General features: G+C 35.0%; 1 protein-coding gene across 5 annotated transcripts in view; it reads right to left on the bottom strand.

Moving 5' to 3' along the window:
• Positions 1 to 559: 559 nt before the first annotated feature.
• The window catches only part of SOS1 (SOS Ras/Rac guanine nucleotide exchange factor 1), a 143,212-nt gene continuing 130,151 nt past the window's right edge, over positions 560 to 13,620 (bottom strand). For 4 of the 5 annotated variants that reach the window (XM_054547617.1, XM_024242366.3, XM_054547616.2 and 1 more), the window contains exons 21-23: positions 8,247 to 8,291; positions 6,449 to 6,567; positions 560 to 5,300 (exon numbers count right to left, since the gene is read on the bottom strand). In XM_054547617.1, the coding sequence (XP_054403592.1) occupies positions 4,809 to 5,300; positions 6,449 to 6,567; positions 8,247 to 8,291 (656 nt within the window). In that variant the 3' untranslated portion in view covers positions 560 to 4,808. The remainder of the gene's footprint in view (positions 5,301 to 6,448; positions 6,568 to 8,246; positions 8,292 to 13,620) is intronic. The other variant, XM_024242367.3, reaches the window with a different exon arrangement.

Genomic DNA, 13,620 nt, shown 5'->3' with positions numbered 1-13,620 from the left:
GCTTAGACTGCCACATGATATTGGCTAAGTCATCTCACTTCTCTAGGTCTCATCTACCTTAATTTTTAAATCGGGATTGGCTCTCTAAGGATTCATCAATTTTTACATCCTATAGTTCACACTGAATGACAGTACATTTGCATCATTCTTTAGTTACAACCCTAAACTCATATTTTCATGCCAAGCCTAGAAAGAACTGCTAAAGGTCAGTCTACCTCATTCCAGCAGATCTCAGCAAAAGCTGCCTGTCAGGGAACGTGATATCTCAGAACTTCTTTTATGGAATACAAATGCCTTAGCACTCTGAAACTTCATCCAGGTGACACCCAAGGTCACTTTAAATTACTAATTTTCATCCCAAAGGCCTCCCACTCACTACAATCAACCAGCAGATTTGACACAGAGGGAAATATGGAACTTCTTTTATCCTTTTATAACTCGATACAGGAAAAAAGTGCCTCCAAAGAAAGACCACAATAAAAATGCAAAATATTTCTATATGGCATATATGAGCTGAATGAGAATCACTAATGATTTCAAAAATAATACACTTGTGGGCTATGTAAGGCATTTTTCTTTATTATTTTTCGGTTTATCTTAGTAATGCCAGAAAAATAACAGCCGTTATTTTCACTTTAAATGCAAACCAAATACTGCTGCACACAGAGTACAAAGATTACCTATGAACATGGTTAGGTACAAAGGCCATTTTAGATGTATAGACCACACTTTGTTCTTACATCAAAGTAAGACCGACAGAGCAATTTTTTGACAATTATTTTAGCAAATAACCGTGCTACTAAACAAAGGCAAATACACATATATACACAAACACGTCTCAACTAAAATTATACATGTCACTTTGACAAACAAATTCTCTGGTGGTTTCACCAGATATTTGCACCCCAAAGTTCCCTGCCCAAATCCCGCCCCCAAATGCTGACTTGATCTGAAGAAAAAAATTAGAGATGTTCTTAATTAAAGGCACATTTGGCAGCTACTGAAAGTGGCATGCATCTGGCACAGGTGCGCTCTCCCTAAGCCACACCACATGTACCTTCCATCTTTTATGCATCTTGTTTCTTTGAGTGGTAGTCCAATGTGACCCACCGTTAGCTAATTTGCTTTATAATTCTGCAGCAATTGGCTACTTAATGCACTATTTTCATTAAAGGCAAAAGGGAAATTTGCTCACAGTCGACAGAAAATGCACTTTACGGTGTCAAAAATGGAAAATAAGGCATGGAATTTACTAAACAAGTTACAAGTGCTTTTGTTGTTTAGATTTATAATATAGACTTCATGCTTCTTAAGTAGAGCTCAAAATATTTCATTGGCTCATGTATAAGGGATTATGAAATAATTTTAAAAGTAATGAGATGTTTCAAAGAAGAAAAATATTGAATAAAGTCATCATGTTCCCTTATAAATAACTTTACTGCATAATTCTGTCAGCCAAACCAATATTAACCTTGTGATGTTTATTTACTGGTAAAGATTAATGTGCAATACAACAGGACCTATACTTGCGCAGTCACACAATATATGTTAAAAGTATAAGTAAACCTATTCACAGCAGCAGAATACCAAGAAATAAATGGTTAAACTGTTTCTTTCTAAATCTGAAGGAACAAAAAGGTTTTCCTCAATATGTACAACACTAATAAATTGGGACACTCCTCCTATTTTGCTGAGTCACTTAAAAATCTGAATTTAAGCTGTCATATTAGAAGACAAACAATGAAATACAAGATTAAGCTAAACTTGAGAATTAAGATCATGACCATAAATACCAACTAATTTTTGGTTTACATAGGGTAATTTTTGATTTATGGAGGGAAAAAAACCTTTAAGAATTTAGAATCATAATATAGCCTCCAGCTGACATAGTAATTGTTCTCTGGGCTGTTGTTGACTGTAGTATTAGTGTGGCATGCTCTTTGTCAAATTCAGATCCATTAAACATCCTTGAGTTGTTAGAGAATAGTAACCTACTAAATATAATTTGATGCCCAACAACCTTTAATTCAGCAAACTCTCAATGTATGTTTCCTGATAATGTGTAGTCTTAAAATACATCAGCCTTGAAATATTTTCATTTCTAAAAGAAATGTTCCACATTTTGGAATGTGGTTAACAAAAAGTCATGCTGCATTTACCCCCTTGTAATGTCCAGGATTCAAAAGCAGAATTTTGTAATGATGCATTTATCTCCTCTGCCATTTCTGGTCCCTGATTAAATATATTTTCATTACTACAAGGATAATTTGTCAACTAGTTAATGTTTCATATTGAGAAGAAGGCAAGGATATCATTTTCTCACCTCCATCTAAGGGCATCCAATTGGAATTTTTCTAATCAGTTACCACTGCAGAAAATATTTTTACCCAAATGTTAACAGTTCAGAATAAAAATACCCTTCATCCACAATGCATATAAAACTGTTGCACAGTGAAGTGGTCTCCTAGAACCATGGGGTAGAAGAATAGTTCCCTTTGGGAGAAATAAGATTAGAACTCCAAATTTGAATTTTTCCTCTTTATAGACCAGATAGGTTGAAAAGGGGTTATCACCTTATTGAAGGCTAACACATTAGCCGAAGACATACTGAATGGGGTCCAATGTGACTTTTACCAGGTTCTCATTTGGAATGGGCCTGGGGCAATTAAAAAGAGAAGTAATCCATGAGACATAAAAAGAGAAATCTTAGGGACAATGAGGCTGGCCCAGTAAAAAGTCCTGGGAGATTCTGGACTGTCTATCATGATTCGTTGTAGCGGCTCTAGTAAGTTGGCTTACATAAATACTGTTGAATGGATGGTCTTAGGGACACTTTGCATCCAAGAGGGGATTTGAAATTAATGTTTTAGGATGCTTTTCAAAGAGGAAATATTTTATAAAGAGAAAAATGGCTACCATCATAGGAATGGTACAGATATTGAACAAAAAGGATTCAATTCTAACAAATAAGAAAATAGGATAGGACTGCTTAATGACGGTGCAGTTAACATACCTTCTGGTCTTAAAGGACTACATATTGTACTATCGTGATGTACATTTTATGCTCTAATAAATATCATAGGAAATTATTAAAGTACTAGGTTCCCACCATGTTGCAGCACTTCTAAAAATGTCTCTAATGGCGTGGTTAACAGAATTGCTGAAATGTTGCTTCATTATTCAGAGGATACATGCAGATGCTGATGGACCAGATAACTCTCTAAGGATGGAATACCGCACATTTCACAGACATTATAGTGGAGATTAATAAAATGTTTTCTCTTCAACAAGGTGCATGCATTTCAGTCACAGTATTTAGACTCAGAAGAACAGTACATACGCTTTATGAATAATCCATATTATGATAGTAATGATGCAGCTAGATGTTCTATTATGAATAGTTTTGATAAAGCAGAAAACCTCAAGCAAGGTAGAATGTTCAATATAAACCTTAACAAACTGTATACATGTTGCTTAGGAACTTAAAACTTACAAAGTTCTGCTTAAAAGATACCCATCCTATTCTAACCAAGTATCTTCCTATACGCCAAGCTGTGACTTTAGATCATTCTTTAAGATTAATACATATATCCAGAACTAGAAACCAAGGCGTACCACAAAACGTGCTTTTATGTTTAGTGTTTTTGTGTGTTTTTCAACTAAAAGAAATAAGAATCAACCATTTTCTTCATATAATAATTTAATATATGCCAGCCAGACAAAGTATTTGTATCTTTATTCAATTAAATTAAAACAGACCTGCCAGGTATATTATATAACATTCACTATATACATATGATTTAGGCAATGCAAGATAATTCTAGATATGCTGATTACTCAACTATGAGTAAAACATGAGCGGTGTCAGTGATGCCCAGCAAGTGCTCCTTTTCACATTGGGTGCCTCCATTTCCATGGTATGGTTAGAGGGATAGCTACGAGCCATGACATGGACTACCAGTAAACTTTTGTGGGAGAAGGAGGGAAAATGACAATCTAGCATAGATTAACAGTCTCCTAAATGCAAATAGAATACTTGACAGTTATTTTTTTTTAAAAAGTTCTTCTGTCATGTTAATGACACAAAACTTCTCTTTTTTGAAGGCAACACCACCACATTTTGTTTGGGTGTGTGGGGACAGGTAGGGGGAATGCTCTTAAAATTGGTACAATTATTCCTAAAACAACAACAACAACAAAAAAGTACCTCTTTGGTGAAGCCTCGGTACCCATTCAGTTCACCGTAATAATCTGTAAACAGGACTGTAGTACAGTGCCGGGCCTTGATTTCAACAAGGTCAGGTACCACAGCCTTTCCTCACAGATTTTTAAGAAAATATTTTAAAGTAGAAGAGTAAAGCAAAGGAAAACAAAGGAAGATATTATGATCCCTGTTTAAGTTTTTTTTTTTAAAAGTGCATAATTTGAATTACAAAAACTGTCATCATGTGGGCCTGCTGGACACTAGACTGTGTTTTCCATCCCTTTAAAGATCACTTCACAAAAGATCACTTCACAAAAAGAGGACTCCTGCCTATTGGCCAGAAAAAGTCCCTTTATGATTTTCAGGTGCAATCAGTTGTCCAATTCCTCTAGGTCAGTCAGTCTTTCGATATTCTAAACTGGAATACCATTTCCATTTTATAATTACATCTAGGTTAAAATTCATTGTCTTATACTGCATCTTGAAGAAGAGTCGTTAGTGTTTGGAGTTCTCATTTTAACTCCTCAGTGCTGGCACATTCAGTGCATCCATTGCCAGCAATGGATTTGGGGCTAGGAAAATATACATCCCAGTACAGAGGAACTCAGGAAGAATGGGCATTCTCCAACAGTGGTGGTCCATCTCTGTGCATGGATGGGTGTGTGTGCTCCCTTTTGTAAGTTTTTGGAGGGAGTTTAGGGATATGTTGAGAAGTGCTTTGTCGTGGAGGAACAGGCGGCCCAGCAATGGAATGAAGGTCCACTTCTTGTGTCAATGGTGGTGATGGCAGATGCCTTCTTGTGCCGTGAGGAGAAGGTGTTTGAGGAGGAGGTGGTGTAAAAGGGGAAGGGCTGTTTGGGAAGAAGGCATTGCCATGGTCACTTTTTTTGCCCAAAGGGGGAGGTTGGAGATGTAGTGGTGAGCTTGAGAAAACATCAGGTGTCCTCACAGGTTCTCGTGGTGGTAATAAGGGAGGGCTTTCAGGAGGGTCTGAGACAGAGGTCCGGTCTGATATTGAATATCGTGGTGAATAGGCTTTTGATGTGGGTTGCCTAGGAGGAATGGCTGGGGGACTGTCCAAATGCTTAGACATAATCTAACAAATGAAAAGAATAAAATACACATTTATTAATAAATTTATGAAGTATCATGACTATAAGAATTAAGTTGGGGTTTTCAAACATGCTATTGGCAGGATGCTAAGTGTGGAACAGGGAGTTTTGCCATATGTTTTCTTTTTAATTAAAAAAAAAAAAAATTTTTTTTTTGAGACAACACCTTGCTCTATTGGCCAGACTGGAGTGCAGTGGTGCAATCGTGGCTCACTGTAGCCTCAACTTCCTGGGCTCAAGTGATCCCCCGACCTCAGCATCCCAAGCAGCAAGGACCACTGGCATGTACCACCATGCCTGGCTAATTTTTTTCATTTTTTGTAGAGTCAAGGTCTTGCTCTGTTGCCAAGGCTGGCATATGTTTTAAATGGGAAGAAAAAAAAAAGTTTGCCATAGTTTTTACTTAAATTTTTTTCCTCAAAATTTTGTTTGCTACTGCTTGCTTAGCTTATCACTCAACCTAAGACCATTTCTAATTTAGCATAAAGTACCTATTTTATAATTTTAAGTTAACTATGTTAACATTCATGAAGTTCTACAAAGAGTATCTTGTCTTGACTTATCCTGGTGCTCTGCACTCTGGACAGCTTAAGAACTAGTGAATTAAGTTTAACAGCTGGCCAAAAAAAAAAAAAAAATTAAATAAGTAGAAATAGTAGCTATTTTGAGCCTTTGGGGTCTCTTCCAAACCCAGAATTTTCATGAAAACTCCATTTAAAAGTATGTCAGATTTACTATTAAGGGCTCAGATAAGTAAATTTTAGCATATGTCAAAATACAGTTTGACTTACAATGTGCCTTCATACAAAGCTTCAGGACTTTCTCTGTATGCTTTTAAAGAACTGCTTGAAACCAAATTCCTCTTACTTTACAGATTAAAACTTGTTTTGTTTTTTTCTGAAAATAACCATAGCCTTAGGTTTACAAGGGTCTTGAATGCATACCAAAAAACTACCTTCAGAAGAAAGAAACATTACTGCATGCTACATCTATATGTAATCCTTGTTTAAACTATTAAACCTATATACTCTGAAATGTTAACTTATCCTAGCGAGAACTAAACTAGACAGCCATTTATTATAATGTAACTGTAATGATTCCAATTTCTACATAACAAGATTTCTTACTTTACCTTAGATGGTGAAGATTCTGCTGGGGCAGATTCTGGTCGTCTTCGTGGAGGAACAGGAGGAGGGACAGGCACTTCATCAGTGCCTTTGGTTAAACTTATAGATGATACAGAAGCAGATCCTGTAGGATGTTAAATTTTTAAGAAAAAGTCCACAGGAATTTTATTTCATTTATTTACCTTGAAAAGTCTTAGCTGGAAATTGCTTATAATTAAAAGTAATGTGTAGAAATACCAAAAGCCGTTCAATAAACCAATACCGAATAGTATTTCATTAAAGCAAACTGCCATAAAAGCATGCAGACATTTTTTAGCAGAATATTTAGAAAAAAGCTGCCTAAGGTATTCTGTTATTTTGCCTGAACAAAATAACATTCCCATGGTTACTCTATTATTGAAATTTTTAATTGAGTCTGATTCTCAGATGTCTGGGAGACAGTGAGCTACTGAAAATCTTTGGAATGGTAATTTTTAGATTCTATAATGGGTTCATTTTTTTCTTTGACTTTATTAGAATTTATAGAACTTCCCCACCTTACTGGATAGTCCCTGGGAATAGAGTTTGTGCTCTTAACCACTCTCTCCAATGTCTCTCCCTAGCATTTCTCTCAAAGGATGCAAGGGAAAGAATCCTAGTGTCTAGGTGAGGGGCCTCTCCTCATTTTGTTTAGTTATAGGCTCTCCTTTGCCTGTAAGCAAAAAGAGGCTCATTATACTCTAAATCCAAAAATTTTAACGGTTATGGCACTATTCAAGACAACGGAGGCAGCCCTGACCATGAAAACAGAAATTACACTAAAATCTAGTGAATCTGATTTAAGAATAAGTTGATGAACTGGCACAAAAAAGGTAAGTAAAGCTACTAATTGGAACCTCTCTTACAGACATTTATGGTAACAAGAACATAAGGTAGGCATATAAATAATTACACTTTGGAAAACAACACTTAGTTGTTTATACCCACTATAAAAAAAGATGTGAAAAAAATACTTAAACCATCATTCAAAATTATATTTGGCAGTTTTTTTTCCCTTTAAGCATTAAGCTTTTTATTTTGTCATATGTTGTAAAATATAGAACTTAAAAAGAGTACTTTGTGTACTGATATTATTCAAATGATCAACATTTTGATCACCTACCTTTTTTCTTAAGAATATACAGTTAATTCAGCTTGTAACTAGTATTTTCCATTGTACATATTTTCAAATTGTATGAAAGGACAGCAAAAAAATATTAGCTTAAATAATTAAAATAATGGAATATAGTGACTTGTTAGTTTACCTTAAAATTAAAATGGAACTTTATTTTGTTTATCAGTATTTAGGCTATACTTTGAATAATTACAATTATAAGAAAGTTCTTCTAAAGTCAAAAGCAGTTGTCTGTAATAGATCCTGCCATCAGGCTAAGTATATTTTGTGATTTAGAAACTGCATGTAGCTGCCAGCATTCCCATATGCGCATGCATGCTCTTGCCTTTTTTTTTTTTTCAAAGTTGAGCATTAAAATATATTTAGAACTCTATAGTTGGAAAAAAGAAATGGTTAAATGTGGAAGCCACTTATTTAATATGTTCTTTTAAGAGAGAAACAAGGTTTTATAAAAAGCATGAAAAATATATAAATTTAAGCAAATCACTTATGATCAAAAGATAGCACCAGTGAAGGCCTCACTTCTAGGATGTTGCAAGCAAGGTACCAATGCTGCCAGACCCAAGAAGAGTTTTAGCAGGAAAGGTTACACTTGGTTTGATTTTTAAAGCCAAAGCAAGAATTATGAGTCTTAAACCAAATATACTAACTTGGGCCATGGGGCAGAGTAACTTGGATAAAGACGGTATCATTGCCTGTGAAAGGAAACAAGAAAAAGTAGATTTTTTTCTTTCATTGATATATTCAGCTCATCTGCAAAAATTTGTATTATGATGAAAATGTTATTGTCATTGTAGTTTTAAAGAATGCTGTAACAGTTTATAGTAAAACCTCAATACTACTTACTTTTGAGAAGAAGAAAATGATATCATATTGGGAATTTAAGATTCCTTTTAGCTTTACTTGATTTCATAATTATTAAATGAAAAACATTCATAAAAAAATCCTATATTTATATTACTGAAAGACTTTTTAAAATGTAGAAACCCAATTCAAGCAAAAAGTTCAGCTGGATGTATATAAATATGCTATTTAGTAAAGATTATTTTGAAAACTCAAACTTGTGAAACAAGTAATAAATTTATTTTATGTAAGTTGAAAAATAAAAAAGTTACTAATTATATGTCTTTCAAAAATGTTCTTGGGGTATATATTCTCATCACAAAATAACTAGCACTTTGGATATAAAGCTTGAAATTTATACAGGGTTTTTCCTTTTATAGTCATAAACATTTTTTTTAGTCATTAAACATTTGGTGCCTAGACTCATTTTACATAGGAAATTCTGATAAATTTAAATTTAGAAAGTCTAATTTCAACAATATTAATTATTTTAAGAAAAAAACTGAAAATCAAAAGTGAAAGCCCCAAGAGCATAAAAGAGGAAAATTGAGACCAAAGGCTAGGTGATCTATACTGATTCTAAATCAATATAGTTGTTTATGTTACACTGTCTCATATTAACAACAGATGGAACAGATAACGTTATAACATCCAAGAGACTAAAATAATACTAGACTGTGCTGATTTTTTTAAAATTCAGATTTCTTTTTTTTTTTTTTTGCACAATAGGCAATCCCTCACATAATTTGGAATATTAAGTTTATTCAAGCATATTTGGTCAGAAGGAGGATGATCTCACATTCCAGATTTCTAGGCAGCCCTAATTTCAAATAATCTGTCCCATTATCTAATTTCCATACGTACTGATATTTATTTGGAACCTATGATTCCTAAGTGTAGCAATCCAGCTAATTCTAATATTACCTTTCAGAAGATTAAAATTCATTTTTATACTCTGAAATTACATGACGCTGTTGCTCTGCCAAAGATTTTCTTCCCTATTAGCCACCTATAATTGAAGATTGCCTGGTTGTAAAAGGGAGCCAGAGATCTGACGTAATAGAGATTAAAGGAGTATCTAGCTCTAGCGTTTACCTACTTATATATGTCCCACTTTTCCTGGAAAAGAAATAAATATATCTCCTGGCGATATGCCTCAAGAACATGATAGTACACTTAATACAATACAGGAATAGGAGTAAAATCAAAACACAAGCTCATGACTGTTAAAACTGTAGTCTTTAATTGTACATATGCATGCACACTTGTGTACACAGATGTAAACTTGGCTTTGAGTATATTTATATATAGCAAGGCTTAGACTCATGCATTTGGTAAATTTGGGGCACTAGTTGTCTTATTGCCTGGAAAATACTATAAAAATTCTTTTAGAATTTTACATGCACTAATCAAGAAATATATGCTAGAAATTCTTGTCAGTTAGATACTGAGCAAATTTACTGATAATGACTTAGTGAAATCTAATTAATTTAAAAAACAGTATTAATTTATTAAGCATAATCCCAGATGACAGACAAATGGTCCTCAATCTTGGCTGTACATTAGAAGCCTATGGGAAGTTTTTAAAAAATACTGATACCAGGTACCAATGCCAGTCCAGTGTGGGCTGGGCCTACATATTTTTTTTAAGCTCCTCAACAGATTATATTATACAGTCAGGGTTGAAACCACTCTTAAAGATACTCCCCAGTTTATAAAGGAGTCATTCTTGATAGAAACAAGCATTTTCCTATAGAAAAAAAAAGATATGATAACTTCTTAAACTCACAAAAGCCTGGTAAATGCAAATATATTTGGGATTAGAAACTCATCACTTACACCAAACTTCCAGGAGGAAAAGCCTTGCGTATCAGCTTGACATACTTGTAATACATTCTTTTTGTTGTTAAAGAGTCCCCTAAGGGATGGAAATAGAGAAGTCAGACCTCTGACTCCTTTTTATGACCAGGCAATCTTCAAACAGGAAGGTAAAAAGAGCATTTCATCATTTTCTCCTCTCTATTATAGTAGCAGAAACAAGTAGTGAGCCAGTGGTCTTTTCTCTTTTCTCAGCAACTGTCGTCATCACCTCAAAGGTGGACCTGGCCAGGGCAAGGTGTGGAACAGGGCTTTGAATGTATATGTGGCAGCACTAAGTATGTGGCCACTTCTCTGCCCTGTCTTTACCACAACGCTTTCCATGACCACTCTTGCCCATTCTGAGGTCATCTTTCTATAAGCCTCTCCAGTATTTATGTCTTTACCACTTTTTTTTTAGCATTTAACTGTGAATCTGTTTGCACTATGATTATTTTTAATCTCTCAGTAAGACTGCAAGCTTTCCCAATGAAGACGTGTAAGTGTTTAGCAAGGAATAAGATATGCAGCAGATACTGGCTGAAATAATTGATTATAGGTTTAAAAGTAGATTATTTTGGGAAAAAACCATAAGAGTAAAAAAAGAATAGTATTATAACTGATAAAAAAAAATTCTAGTCAAACTTTGCCTTTTGAAAAACTTAAACAATGGAACTTTGTACTGCTTTGAGTGGAATACGTTGGGATGACATATGACTGCAGTCAAGGCAGTTCTTTTCTGCCAGGCCCTGAGGGAAGCAAGAAGTAGGTATTCACTCTAGTGGCAAAACAGTGGGTAGCAAGTTGGAGGCTCCGGGTGATCCTCTGGCACTCGCACATCTGTTAGTTAGGCAAAAGTGAAGACAAAAGCATATGGAGGAGACCTTTAATACACAAAAGCAAATGATAGGTTTTAAGTAAGGGATTAGCAGAACACATGGATGGCTTTATATTACACTGGTTTATTTGATTTCAAAATCAGTTATTTTCAGTTTTTAACCAAAAACAAAGGGAGTAGTAATAGGGTTTTTCTTTATCATAAACAAAGAGAAATTGAGAAAACCCTCAAGTCTAAGATTACAAAGCCTAACTCCTGAAACAGTGTTTTCTCCCCCTGTCCAGCTGTTTAAGTTAATACTGTTAACTTAATGCTATTATAACTATTTATAACAAAGCAGGATCCAGAGCACTGCATTCTAGAATGATTTCTTCTTCTCTGTTTAGCTAGTCATTTAAAGATTCAGTGCTAGTAGAGAACTTAATATGCTTATCTCCTGTTTTTTCCACCACTTTCATTTTTAGCTACTTAAAGAGAAGTAGAATTTGCAACTGATGGCTTTTATGTGGTTTCAATAGTTCACTTATTTGAAAATCCTTAATGATATAGACCTATAGCTGTCTGCTCTAGGGAAAAAATCCTGCAAACAGTTAAATGGGTCAGAATAAATAATTATTTTAAGTCAGATATACTGAAAAGGTGCTGGTTTCATTTCATTACTTAATTTAGGGGGTTGGCAAGCTGGGAAGAATGGGAATCTTTTTTTACTTGGTGTCTATTTGAACTTATCAAAAATATCTGACAGCTTCCTATGTGTGTCACATGACTCCATGGTGGGGCACAGTGGCTCATCTATAATCCCAGCACTTTGGAAGGTTAAGGCAGGAGGTTTGTTTGAGGCCAGAAGTTTGAGATTAGCTTTGGCAACACAGCGAGACCCTATCTCTACCAAAAATTTTATAAAATTAAAAAAAAAAAAAGACTCCATGACCTTCAGTCACCAAATAATGCCAAGTCATAGTATTCTCAAGACAAATACACTTTATTTATTTTGAGACAGGGTCTCACTCTGTTGCCCAGGCTGGCATGCAGTGGCATGATCACAGCTCACTGCAGCCTCACACTCCTGAGCTCAAGCAATCCTCCCACTTCAGCCTCCCAAGTAGCTGGGACTACAGGTGCACACCACTACTCTCAGCTAATTTTTTCATTTTTTAGGAGAGATGGGGTCTCGCTATGTTGCCCAGGCTGCTCTCAAAGTCCTGGCCTCAAGTGATTTTCCCACCTTGGCCTTCCAAAGTGTTGAGATTACAGGTGTGAGCCACCATGCCCAGCCCAAATATACTTTAGATGGCCCAAAGACAACAAAGACTACTGGGTAACTACAAATGTATGTATACTACAGGAATAAACAAAAAGGATTCTGGACCAAATTTCAAAATAATATACTACCAAAGAATTATTTTAAGTATATTTTTAGTTACATTTCTTCCAACTGAGAGAATCTTAAAAATCGAATTTGACCCCCAGAAGGCACAGAAAAAGTATTTTATCTTAAATCAGAAAGCTAATTAGCAGACTGGGATGACAAACCAGAAATTCTAACTTCGAGGTCAGTGCTTCTCAACCTCCTCCCCCATAATAATGTCATGCTGCCTCTAGTATTAGATTCTAGTATGTCAAGTTAGGGGGAACTTGATTAGCACGTCGAGCTAAGACAGCCAACGGTAAGGGCATGTGGAAATGGTCATGAAAGAGTTAAAGGTGACTGGATTGAAGTTTTGATTTAATAATGAACAAATGAAAAAGGGTTCTTAGAAGAGCTTTAAAGTTTCACATGAAATTAATTTAAAAAATTATTGGTGATCCAGATTGAAAAGGTAGCCTTTCAAAAGGTGAGCTGTACAGTCCGGCAACCACTAGCCACATGTAATTATTGAGCATCTGACTGTGAATTGTCTGAACTGAGATGTGCTATAAGTGTAAAATGTACGCTGGATTTTAAAGATTTAGAACAAAAAAAGGGAATGTAAAATATCTCAATCATAAGTTTTTATATTGATTTCATGTTGAAATGACAATATTTCTGATATACTGGGTTAAATAAAATGTAATGAAGTTATTTTTGCTTTTCCTAATGTGGCTAACTAGACATTTGAAGTTATACATGTGGCTCACATATTTCTATAGGACAGTGCTGGTCTAGAAATGAGAGATAGATAAGCAGTAGTGTGCAGTCTGTGAGATTTGTTTCACTGCACTGAAAGGCAAAGACAGTGTATTAGCAGCCATTATATACCATCAGGGGACCACTGGGTAGACGAAAAGGGCTTAAATCTGATACATTGCAAAATTAAAAGCTACTACAGAATTTGGTGGAGAGTAGATGGTGTACCCTGCCTAGTATTCAAATACATGTTAAGTATCCTTTATCTGAAATGCTTGGGACCAAAAGTGTTTCGGACTTCAGAATATTACATCATACTTACTGGTTTAGCATCCCTAATTGAAAAATCTGAAAACTTCCAATGAGCATTTCCTTTGAG

This window comes from Pongo abelii, chromosome 12 (assembly GCF_028885655.2).
Source record: "Pongo abelii isolate AG06213 chromosome 12, NHGRI_mPonAbe1-v2.0_pri, whole genome shotgun sequence".
Taxonomy (NCBI): domain Eukaryota; kingdom Metazoa; phylum Chordata; class Mammalia; order Primates; family Hominidae; genus Pongo; species Pongo abelii.
Note: the sequence above shows the minus strand (reverse complement) of the source record. Positions and strands in the feature narration are given on the sequence as shown.